The 12,915-nt window shown below is 45.6% G+C and overlaps 1 protein-coding gene across 2 annotated transcripts in view; it reads left to right on the forward strand.

Moving 5' to 3' along the window:
- Positions 1-12,915, forward strand: part of CAPN3 (calpain 3) — a 37,414-nt gene that overhangs the window by 3,575 nt on the left and 20,924 nt on the right. For both annotated transcript variants that reach the window (XR_014173855.1, XM_081936106.1), the window contains exons 4-11: positions 254-387; positions 1,115-1,283; positions 3,230-3,361; positions 3,925-4,008; positions 4,356-4,441; positions 5,488-5,565; positions 5,739-5,899; positions 8,627-8,796. Coding sequence is in view for 1 of the 2 variants with exons in the window: in XM_081936106.1 (XP_081792232.1) it covers positions 254-387; positions 1,115-1,283; positions 3,230-3,361; positions 3,925-4,008; positions 4,356-4,441; positions 5,488-5,565; positions 5,739-5,899; positions 8,627-8,796 (1,014 nt within the window). In the remaining variant the exon portion in view is untranslated. The remainder of the gene's footprint in view (positions 1-253; positions 388-1,114; positions 1,284-3,229; positions 3,362-3,924; positions 4,009-4,355; positions 4,442-5,487; positions 5,566-5,738; positions 5,900-8,626; positions 8,797-12,915) is intronic.

A 12,915-nucleotide genomic window follows, 5' to 3' on the forward strand; every position in this document is an offset into this window, starting at 1 on the left:
AATGCAAAGGTTCAAGAATTCAATTTCTGATAGAGAGTTTGAGCCATGTAGTGTAATGTATGTCTGACGAGTTCCAGATAGAAGAAAATCAGTCATGAATGTCTTCCGATGACAATGTATTTTCCTATTATGAATAGGATCACAAAACAATGTAACCTAGTCCCTTTTATAGTGTATAAACCAGCCTTTGGTCATAAGTGACATCTATTTCTTACCGTGGTGAATTCTAATTTGTTTTCCTCAAATCTTCCAGTTCTGGCGTTATGGAAGTTGGGTGGAAGTTATTATCGATGATCGTTTACCAACATATGGAAAACATCTGGTGTTCACTAAATCCTCCCAGCAGAATGAATTCTGGAGTGCATTACTGGAAAAAGCTTATGCAAAGTAAAGAGGTTTTGTCCATTCAGTCCTTTCCTATGACATACCGTTTATTGTTTGTGCTGAGATTAAAGCATGTAGATATAATACAGTAGCAGTTTTCACAAATAACATGGTGCCAAGTGATGACAATAAAGTTAATTCTATTTTTTCTTGGGATTCATCGGTCCCATTGTTTGTGCCAATACTGCATTTTCTTACACTACATAACTTTGCACAATAAAACAAAATGGGTGCTTTGCTTCTTGGCCAAATTGCATATTGTTTCCATCAGATTAATTAGTTTGAGTCATGATTTCTACACAATTATTGTAGTTAGATATTGATAATGATGATTATGTGCCATCAAGTGGATTCCCAATGACCACATAGACAGATTTTCTCCTGGATGATCTCCTGGTCCTTCTAATGATGTACTCATTGCTCCTGTAGGCAAGTTCATGCTGCTGGCCATCCTCTCCTTTCCTTCCATCTTTCCCAGAGATCTATGCTTTTGCATCATGTGTCTGACAATAAGTAATAAACTATGGCTCATAATCTGCAGTGACTAGCTTCATAGAACACATTAATCAAATCCAAATAAATCTATTTATGGTTAAGGCTAATAAGTAAAAATATCTATGAAGGAAGCTAGCTCTTCTTGTGGCGTCATCTTTTGCCGTCTGGAGATAAAGCTGATCTACATACAAATGGATGGAGACTAACATTTAACTTTCTCTGTGTCCCTTTTCAGGCTTCACGGGTCCTATGAAGCATTAAAAGGAGGCAACACTACAGAGGCCATGGAGGATTTCACAGGAGGAGTGACAGAATTCTATGAGATAAAGGATGCTCCCAAAGATACATATAAAATCATGAAGCATGCCATTGAGAGAGGATCACTTATGGCTTGCTCCATTGAGGTACAATTTGGGCAATACATTTGTAATAAGTCTTGGCTCATCTTGTGTGCAAATACAGGATAACAAAATCAAGGCAATAGCTGGGCATTGAATGAGTCTTGAGAGTGTAACACAGGAAGTGCCAAAATGGGAGCGCGTGCAGGGGGGAGCACCAGAAACCAGAAGTGCCGGAAACTGAAAGAGCAGTGCCCCGGCACACCGGTTCGCGCCGGGAAGCTGAGATTCCGGTTTCGGTCATGCTTATGTGCGCTGGTCACCTGGTCCTCCAGTTTCTGGCATCCATGCATGCATGAAGATCAGCTGGCCAGTGCGCATATGTGTGCCTCATACATTCCCGGTGTGCCCATACACACCAGAATTGCCCTTCCAGTTTCCGGCACTCCTGCACACATGAAGACCAGCTGGCCAGTGTGTTCATGCTCACCAGAAACTGGAAGAGCAACGGGCAATGGCTGGCGTGCCTGGAGAGATGACTCCGCATACCACTTCTTCTGGCATGTGTGCCATAGGTTCGCCATCCTGGATGTAAGGTGACCAGATATCACAGGCATTCTCCTTGGGCCTATAACTGAAAGTTTCATTGAATAGAAGAACCTATTCCAGGTGTCAAGTCTAGTCTTTCAGGAGGGACTGGATTCAGAGAGATCGAAGAGGTTTCTTTTTAAGATAAGCAAAGACAAGCAAGTGGGTGAAGGGGCTCAGAGATGGCTGCCCAGCTTTACAGATCATCTGTAATTGGTCAGGAAGTCAGGGCTTTTATACTGGGTCTATGCTTTGAGTGCTTCTCCTCCTCAATCCTCTCCTTGCCCAAGGACAGGTTCTCAACAGGTTTCCCAGTTTTGTTCACCTTAAAAGTGAACAGTCTTGTGTTCAATATATTCCTCTTCTCTTGCTTTCAAGAGGATTGGCTCTAATGAGATGTGAACAAAAAGATTTACACATGTGTTTGCTCCATCTCTCCACAGTAGAGCGTTGTTCCCTTAAGGAAGCAGAGCAAAAGATCACATCTGCAAGTGGGGGAGGAACAGAGGGAAAGAGACAGAATAACATAATAACAGAGTGGAAAGGGACCTTGGAGGTCTTCTTGTCCAACCCTCTGCTCAAGAAGAAAATCCTATACCGTTTAAGACAAATGGTTGCCCAATCTGACATCCTCATCGGCATTCCCATGCTTCCTTCAAGTCTTTCCATAGGATGTCAGCTTTTCCTTCTATAGAAGTCTAAAATGGAGTAGTACTGAGATTTAAGAAGAGAGGGTTTTTTCAGGGCCAGATGAAAAAGAAAAGATTTATAATTAAATCTTTGGAACTTCATTAAAGATGTAAACAAACATCTCCATCTATTCTGATGGGATGTTTGTGCCTTCTATTAGGTGGATTTCAGATATGTGCCTTATTTGATCTTATAGTGCAGTGATGGCTAACCTTTTCCGGACCAAGTGCCCAAAGTGCGGCATGGACGTGCTCCCAAACCCCCCAAATGCAATGTGTGTGTGCCCCCTGCACATGCCCTGCCCCCCGCGCATGCGCAGCAAAGACCCAAAGATCAGCTGGCCAGCAGGGGGCGTGCATGCATGTGCAGCAGAGCTGAACTGGGGCGACAGCTCACATTTTCATAGAGAGGGCACTGTATGCCACCTGTGGCACGCGTGTCATAGGTTCACCATCACAAGTATGGTGCCATTGCATTCATTTAAATACTCTACATAAATATTCAGCAATACGTTAAAAACAATACTCATAAAATATATATTCTGGATATTCTGCTTGAATGTTCAACAACATATAAAAATTAAATTAAAGAGATTTTATGTTGCTAGGCATTGTTGATAAAGGTACAGTTTATTCAATAATAATATTATTCAGTTATTATTCAGCATTTTGCTATATCACTGCCTTATTTTTCAGAATATTTTCCTATTTTTCCTTTCTATTTTTCTATGATAGGACAGTTCAGGATTTATTTATGGAAGTGTCCCTACAACTGATATTGGACAATTCATTGCCCAAAAGTTGCAGAAGGTGACTTTTGAATTTTTGAATGAGTCAACTGAAGAAACAGAAGACAGAACAACCCGGGTATGAATTACTCAAATGTATTGCCAGTAAGAACTATGTCGTTTTTATGCCATCTTTGCCAACTGCATCTCCTGAAAGATTTGCATTAGGTTCAAGTTGTAGCACTGGAATTTTAGAATATTACAATTAATGAAGTTGGAATTATCTACTCAATAATAATTAGCAGACAACCACTTGGTTTTTAAATTATACTCTATTGGGGCATTTTTCTATGGTTTCCCCAGTGAAACTAGAGTGCACAGGCATTATCAAGTCCTATATAAAGTCCAATGGCATTCAAGAGGGGGGTTCAGATCTTTTCCTCTTGAACTTACATAATGACTCCAGACTAATTCTCCATTCCTCCTGTCAACTGTGATGCTTAGTCTCCAACAGTAACAAAGCATTGGAGATGAAGATGCTCGCCCTTCCACTTCTCCAGTTCTTGATTCTATGATAAATAGTTTTGTAGGTGATAATTAAACCCAGAATTAGATGTTGTGAGCCCATCTGACCAAGAAATAAACTGTTGGCCTTATATAGGTCCTATAATGATCCCTACAATCTTTTTCTGCTTTTAACAGACAATCATTCCATTGTTGTATGAAAGGCGCATGACTAATGGACTGGTCACAGGCCATGCATATTCAGTCACAGGTGTAGAAGACGTGAGTATGGAATTCTATTTCTTAATCAACAAGCCTGACATCGATTAACAAATTTTTGTCTTCCTATACAAGATTTTGTACCAAGCAATTTCATTATTAAAAAAAGGAATTGATGCTTATGACTATTGGTGAAACATAAACAACCTTGGAAAAAATAAGGAAATTTCACTAATATATACATTTGGTTTGGCTGTGATATCTATTACTTCCAGGTTGATTTGGCTGATTTAGCTGACTGACCAGATGTTTACCCCTGCATGCCACAGGCCAGAATCTGTAAGGAGTTATATGCTATGATATTTCAGGGTATTTCTAATTATGTGTTTCTTCCCTTTCCTATAATCAAGGCAGCACTTAAAGGGGAGAAGATAAAACTGGTGCGGCTCAGAAATCCCTGGGGACAAGTAGAATGGAATGGAGCTTGGAGTGATAGGTAAGTAAAAACTAATCTTCTTGGAAGCCATTGAATAACAGAACTTAATTTCACTTTATAAACTTGCATTCCTTAGTTTGCTCAGAAACATTAGCAACTTGCTCCTGGTTTGATGTAAAGTCAGAAATTAAATGTTTTTTTCCTTTGTCCACCTTATTTTTTAAGACTGTTCTTTAACAAAGCTTGACAATTATTTTAAATATGATAAGGATGGCAGGATCAAGTATATACATATTGCAAATTCTTAATTCAGTGATTCAATAATATATATATAGTTAAATAAAGCAGAAGTATGTTATGTGTTTGTGTGTATACACATATTTAGCCCTTCAATATTTTTCTTATCTAAGAGAGCACGCTGTCTGATATAGATTCCATGGGAAGCATAATTTTTGTGTAATCAACTGAGGCTTGTGTAAGTAAACTTCATTAAGAGAAATTTCACCCCTAAGTATTTGGGTTGCAGAATGAAAACTGAAACCAGTTTTTACAGTTCAAGTGATTATTTATTGATGCATACATAGAGAGATACAATTTAGTCAGAATAGCTCCACGCAATTCTGAGCAGCTTAAAGCTTAAGACATATACATACAAACACACACAGAGAGAGAGAGAGAGAGAGAGACAGAGAGAGACAGAGAGAGAGAGAGACAGAGACAGAGACAGAGACAGAGACAGAGACAGAGAGACTCAGACAAAAAGGGGGGGGGGGATCACAAGTGGCCTGAAAACAAACATGGAAGTAGGAGTCTTTTTTTTCCAGAGAAAAATCCAGGAGAAGCTAAAAGAATTGAGACTATTAAATTTAAAAGGATGATAATTTGTAATATTTTAGTCAGTGGTATAATTGTAGGTAAGGAAAAACAATTTGAATTTGCAGTTAATGAAGTAGAAAAGAAGCAGTTTAACTAAATTCAGTATTTACTAAATGAATAAAAGATAAACTTTGTTCATAGATTATGAACTGAAAAACCTCTTTCTGCTTTATGATTGAAGAAGTAACTCCATGTTTATCAGATGAAAAAGGTTCTTCCTTTTCTTGCAGCTCAGATGAATGGAATGACATTGACAATGCCGAGAAGGTCCGCTTGCAACATAAAATTGCGGAGGATGGCGAGTTTTGGTAAATACTCGAGTTTCTTTGTCTTTTTAAAAAAAGATGCATTTCTTTCTGAAGAATCCTTTCATTTTTGCTTTTGACATCCTAACCTGAGTGTACTTGCAGCAATCATATGAAGGGAACCATGTTGTTGCTGTCTTGCGACATTGGTAGTGTCCTTGTTTCCCACTTTGCAGGATATCATTCCAAGATTTTCTGAGATATTTCACAAAGTTGGAGATTTGTAATCTCACCCCCGATACCCTTGAGGCTGATAAGCTTCACACATGGACAGTTTCCGTCACGGAAGGACAATGGGTGCGAGGCAGCACTGCAGGTGGCTGTCGTAACTATCCAGGTAAATAAAGTCTTAGGGATACTTTGGTTAATTCAATTGCTTGAATTGAATGGAGAATATAAGCAGGTTTTGCTGTGAATAATTATTTCTATACCAATCTTTTTAAAAAGCTGAATTGTGGTAGTCATTGCAGAACAGTTTTTTTAACAGATTAACAGAGTTGGAAGGGACCGTGTAAGTCATCTAATCCAACCCCCTGCCCAAGCAGGAGATCCTACACTATTTCTGACAGATGGCAGTCCAGTCTCTTCTTGAAAGCTTCCAGTAATGAAGCTCCCACAACTTTTGAAGGCAAGCGGTTCCATGGGTTGTTTGTTCTCACTGTCAGGACATTTCTCCTTAGTTTTAGGTTGAATCTCTCCTTGGTCAGTTTCCTTCCATTATTCCTTGACTGGTCTTTGGGTGCTTTGGAAAATAGCTTGCCCTCCTTCCTCTCTGTGGCAGCCCCTCAAATATTGGAAGACTGCTGTCTTCTCAAACACAAAAGAGAATGTGTAACATGCAGGGAGGATAACCTTGGGACACAGAAGGAAGAACCAGCAGCCTAGACAACTGTCTGATAAATCTAAGTCTAAATGAGGGAGGGAGGGCAGGAAACATCTCAGAAAGGTCCCTTCTAATTCTCTTCTCTAAACACAACGAAGAGGGGGGGAAGTACTTTTGAAAGTACTTTTTCTGGACTCCTTTGAAGCACTGACAGAATGCCTCTTCTAAAATGGTGCCTTCCTCTTGCACAGTGCTTTGAATAGTGGGTAGGAAATCCATGTTGTGTTCATGGATGGCTATACAGGTATAATCCAGTGCTCCTCAGCCTCAGCAACTTTATGAGGTGTGGACTTCATCTGCCAGAATTCCCCAGCCAACATGCTTCTTAAAGTTGCTGAGGCCGAAAAGCACTGGTATAATCAATCAACATGATGAAGGGGGCAAATAGATAAAAAGGGCATTTCTTTAATTGGTCACATTGCTATAGTGTAGCCAGACCTCATGCAGAAAAGCCTCCCTTAGATTAATAATTAATTAGGTTAATTATTGATAACGAAGATGTAGAAGAAGAAATGGGAAAAAAATACAAATACAGTTGCGTAGATTCAACTGAAAAAGACCATACTTCAGCCACGCATTTTTCTAAAGAGGTTGTCTAGGTCAAGCTTTGGGCAAACCATTAATATTAGGTCCTCCTAAATACTGTAGGGTTCTACCTATTCTAAATTTGCTCCTAAAATGTTATTAGAGATAGGCATTTTTAAATGTATAATTTTTATACATTTCTATATAGAATAGAATAGAATAGAATAGAATAGAATAGAATAGAATAGAATAGAATAACAGAGTTGGAAGGGACCTTGGAGATCTTCTAGTCCAACCCCCTGCTTAGGCAGGAACCCTAACCCTAACCCTATACCATTTCAGACAAATGTTATCCAATATCTTCTTTAAAAATCCAGTTTTGGAGCATTTACAACTTCTGGAGGCAAGTTGTTCCACTGGTTAATTGTTGTAACTGTCAGGAAATTCCTCCTTAGTGCTATGTTGCTTCTCTCCTTGATTAATTTCCACCCATTGCTTCTTGTCCTACACTCAGGTGTTTTGGAAAATAACTTGACTCCCTCTTCTTTGGGGCAGCCCCTGAGATATTGGAACACTGCTATCATGTCATCCCTAGTTCTTCTTTTCATCAAACTAGATATACCCAATTCCAGCAACTGTTCTTTATATGTTTTAGCCTCCAGTCCTCTAATCATCTTTGTTGCTGTTCTCTGCACTCTTTCTAGAGTCTCCACATCTTTTCTACATCATGGCAACTAAAACTGGATGCAGTATTCCAAGTGTGGCCTTGAAATTTAGATTATTTTAAATCTAAAATATATTTCATTGATAGCAATTAAAAACAGGGGTAGGATTGAAAAATGTTAGCACCCAATTCTCTGCGCTGTTGCTGGGTGGCCATGGCATGGTGGCGTGGCCTGCTCAGCCTTTGCACCATGGGGGGGGGGGGCGTTTTCACCCTCCCCAAGCTCTGGAGACTTTTCTCGAGTCCCCAGGAGGGTGAAAATGGCCTCCCCAGGCTCCAGAGGTCAGAAACAGTCCCGTTTTCTGACTTCTAATACTTCTGGTAAGCTTGTTTTTCGCCCTCCCCAGGCTGTGGAGGCTTTTCTTGAACCTCCAGGAGGGTGAAAACGGCCTCCCCCAGACTCCAGAGGCCTTCTGAAGGCCAGAACAGGCCCATTTCTGGACTTCTGGAAGGCCCATTTTTCGCCCTCCCAGAGCCCTGCACTTATCTGGCATGATGAACAGGCTGTGTCCTGGAAGGGGTGGGGTTGGGTGGGCCGGACCAGCCGATCCTTGCAACAACTGGTTGAGCAAACCTGATGCAAAATTAACATCCGCTTTACCCGAACTGGTGCGAACCGGCTGAATCTCATCCCTGATTCAAAACAGCTTATAGTTCAACAGACTTATAGAGTTTTTTAGAGCAGTAGTTCCCATTCTTGGCAACTCAAGGCTGACTGAGGAATTCTGGGAGTTGAAGTCCATAAATCTGAAAGTTGCCAAGGTGGAGAAACTCTGCCTTAAGTATTTCAACAAGTCTTCTTGAGCCTAATCCTTCAGGCTGTTGAGATTTTCTTACAGCATATCTAGTGGCACTGTATCCATCTTATAGAATCTGTCAAAAAAAATTGTAGGAAACTAAAATGTAATTTAAATTGGGGACACCATTTGCAGACACTTTTTGGACCAATCCCCAATATCGTTTGAAACTCCTGGAAGAAGATGATGATCCAGAAGATGCTGAGGTGATATGCAGCTTCCTGGTGGCACTGATGCAGAAAAACAGGAGAAAAGAGCGCAAACTGGGAGCCAATCTCCTCACAATTGGTTTTGCCATCTACGAGGTACGTTAGTCATCAGGCTACTTGTTAGACTGGGTAATGGATAGGCACACACAGGCTTAACGGTAACAACAGCTCTTTATTAAGTACAACAAGTGAGAACAATCCAGCGAAGATTGAGTCTGACAGCAGCCCTTTTATAGCTGTCAGACCCTTTGACCAATAGGATTAAACCTCTGTTTCCGCTGGAACAGAGGACCTTGGTGGAAACCACTGTAGTTAGAATAAGTATCTAACACCCCTCCCCTCTTGGATGGAACAATCCTACTTGTTACGTAGTCACACAAGTAGTCGGGCTTTTGGGCAGCTCTGCCTGACCTGCACAGTTCAGTAGGAGGGGTTTCCTTGGAAAGGTCGGACGGATCTGTTTGCTCCGCAGCTCTGCTTGGTGGAAGCTCCTGGAATCTTTCACAGGCTGCGGCTGGAGCTTCTTGTTGTATACCGGTGAGCCTGGCCAGCAGAGGGCAGTCGAGAGTAGGGCTCCTCTGATTGGCCCAGGCGCACCGGCCAGCCGGCGGGAGAAATCCCTTGTTCCAATTGGTTCGTCGTCTGACAGCTTCTGATATAAATAGCTGTCAGACGACTAGTTGGTGTTCCTGTCAGTTCTTGTTAAAATAAATTCGTTGACTTTACACACGTCTCCGTCTCCTCATTCGAGGCTACAACACTGGCGACGAGGACGGGCGACGTGGAACCCTACACCGTGCCTCCAATGGCTTCTAACGCTGCCTTTTCGCCGTTCCGGCCAGAGGCTGAGGCTTGGGAAGCTTTTCTCGAGAGATTCGAGTGCTTCCTCATAGCCCACGATCTCGTCAGCCTCTCCCAGGAACGAAAGCGCGGTATCTTCCTGAATTACTGCGGGGCGGAGATGTTCGCCACTGCAAGGGCTCTCGCTGCTCCTGATCCTGCCAATTCGCTGCCCTGGGACGAACTCCTGGCTCGCCTCAAGCAACATTACGAGCCCGCGCCATCTCGTTTTGCCCGGCGGCAATATTTCCGCCGGTGTATTCAAAAAGAGGGCCAAACCATTGCCCAGTACGTTGCCGCTCTTCGTGCTGAGGCAAGTTTGTGTGAATTCAGCGATCTGGAAGACGCGCTGCTAGAGCAGTTTATCTACGGTCTACGGGACGTCAAACTCCATCGCCGCATCCTAGCTAGACCTGAATTAACCTTAAAAATTGCGGTCGACGATGCCAGGGCATATGAAATGGCTGATCAATCCACCCCGGATTTCAGCCACCTCAGCCACCACCCGCATGCTGCCTACTTGCCGCCTTCTCCCTACGCGGCGCCTTCCTCATCCTACGCTCCATCTACTGCTGCCTCTTTCTGCACGGAGGTCGACCAAACCGCCGACCGACTCCAGACCCTCTCCACCCGAGATGGACGCCAGTGCCTCAGTTGTGGCGGCCGCCACCAACGCTCCCAATGCAGGTTCCGGCAAGCCCTCTGCCACCAATGTGGCAGAAAGGGCCACCTCGCTGCAGTTTGCCGTTCCGTGCCTCAGGACCGCCGCGGCCCTCTACCTCAGCCTCCTCCGCCCCGTCAGCCGCCTTCCATGACTTCCCGCCGTCAGCACTCCCTCTCCGTGGGGGACCCAGCTGAAGCCTTCCCTGAATGGCTTGTAGACTCGGCCTCCTCAACTTTAGAGGGCCGGGGTAAGCTGCACCTCCAAATCTCCATTGAGGGGGTTCCCTGCCCTATGGAGGTGGACACAGGGTCGGCCCGATCTGTAATGTCGTGGGCCACCCTTCGCTCCTTACTGCCCTGGGTCAGACCACACCATCTGAAACCCCCTGACTGCCGTTTGCGCGATTATCAGGGAAATGTCATCGACCTGATGGGCTGCCGACCCTTTCACGTTTCTTTTGGCTCTCGCAAGGCAAAACTTCCCTTACTAATTGTAAAAAAAACCCTCGCCTCCCTTCTTGGACTGGACTGGTTTAAGGCCCTTGGCCTGTCTATTGCTGGGGTTAACTCTCTTTCACCCCTTCCTCCTGCTTCCCCACCCTCTATCTCCTCCCTCCTTTCCGAATTCTCCGATGTGTTCGCCCCCTCTTTAGGCTGCTACACGGGCTCTCCTATCTCCCTCAACCTCGACCCCTCCGTTCCTCCTATCCGCCTGAAGGCCCGCCGGCTTCCCTTTGCTTTAAAAGCAAAAGTCGACGCCGAACTGGACAAACTAATTAGCCAGGGCATTTTAGAACCCGTCGATTTCTCCCCCTGGGAGACCCCCATAGTGGTGCCTTTGAAGTCCGACGGATCGATTAGGATCTGCGCGGACTTCAAATCCACACTCAACAAGGCCCTCCAATCACACCCCTACCCTGTGCCCGTAGTGCAGCACGTCCTGCACACTCTGGGCCAGGGTCGCATTTTCGCTAAGCTGGACCTCGCGCAGGCGTACCAGCAACTGCCTGTCGACGACGCCACTGCGCTTGCGCAGACAATCGTTACACACCGCGGCGCATTCAAATGCCGCCGCCTCCAGTTTGGCGTCAGCATGGCCCCGGGCATTTTCCAGGGGCTCATGGAGTGTTTGCTCCATGGCATTCCCGGGGTCACACCCTATTTTGATGATGTTCTAATTGCCGCCCCTAATCAATTAGAACTCATCAAAATTCTACGCCTGGTCCTGCGGCAGTTCCGTGCCGCCGGCCTGCACCTCAAACCCTCTAAGTGCCAACTCGGTGTGCCCTCTGTCACCTTCCTTGGCTTCCTGATCGATGCCAACGGCATCCACCCGGACCCCTCAAAGGTCGAAGCCATTCTCTCCGCCCCCACTCCTTCCAACAAAGTGGAGCTCCAAGCCTTCCTTGGCCTCCTTAATTTCTATTCCTCATTTATTCCCCACAAAGCTTCCCTGGCCGAACCCCTTCACCGCTTGCTAGACTCTTCCTCTCCATGGGTCTGGTCCAGCCGCGAGGCGCATGCGCTCGCGGCTGTCAAGCGCTCGCTCACTGCCCCCCCAGTCCTCGCCCAGTATGACGAGCGTTTCCCTCTGACCCTGGCATGCGACGCTTCCCCCTTTGGTGTCGGGGCTGTTCTTAGCCATTCTTACCCTGATGGCTCTGAAGCGCCCATAGCCTTTTACTCCCGCACCTTATCCAGAACTGAGCGAAATTACAGCCAGCTGGATAAGGAGGCCCTTGCTGCCGTTGCGGGAGTAAAACGTTTTCATTACTACTTATATGGCCGCCCCTTCTCCCTGATCACCGATCACAAGCCCTTACTGGGCATTATTGCGGGGGACCGTCCCACTCCCCCCATTCTTTCCCCACGCATGTCCCGTTGGGCAGAATTCCTGTCTTCCTACTCCTACACCTTGTCCTACAAGCCTGGCGGCCACATTGCTCACGCTGATGCGTTGAGCCGCTGCCCTCTGCCTCTCCCCGTCACTGATCCAGCCCCTGTCCACTCTATTAACCTCCTGGCCGACCTCACCCTACCGATGTCCGTTTCGGACATCGCTCAGGCCTCCCGAGATGACCCCATCCTTCACCGCGCCATGACCGCTGTCACTCGGGGCTGGTCCGCGGCCTCCAATGACCCCCAACTCTCCCCCTTCTTCCGCCGCCGCTTGGAGCTGTCCGTAATGCAGGATTGCCTCCTTTGGGGAAACCGCGTGGTTGTCCCATCTTCTTTGCGGCCAGCTGTCCTGTCTCGCCTCCATGACGGCCACCCCGGCATAGTCCGTATGAAGAGCCTCGGCTATGTCTGGTGGCCGTCCATGGATGCGGACATCGCCGCCTACGTCCAACGCTGTCCCCCTTGCCAGCAGGTGCGCTCTGCGCCACCTTCTTCCCCACCTAGGGAGTGGGAACTCCCTATGGGCCCATGGAGCCGACTCCACGTCGACTTCATGGGGCCCATTGACGGCCGTGTCTTCTTCCTCCTGGTGGATGCCTGGTCGAAGTGGGTTGAGCTGTTTCCTATGCCCAGCTCAACCTCTTCGGCCACTATCCGCTTCTTAGACTCCCTATTTAATACCCATGGCCTTCCGGACATTATCGTTTCCGATAACGGCCCACAATTTTCCTCCAATGAATTCCAGTCCTACCTTGCTTCTTTGGGCATCCGCCATGCCCCAGTTGCCCCCTACCACCCTGCGGGCAACGGCCT

Source organism: Natrix helvetica, assembly GCF_964273705.1.
Source record: "Natrix helvetica genome assembly, chromosome: 1".
Lineage (NCBI taxonomy): Eukaryota > Metazoa > Chordata > Lepidosauria > Squamata > Natricidae > Natrix > Natrix helvetica.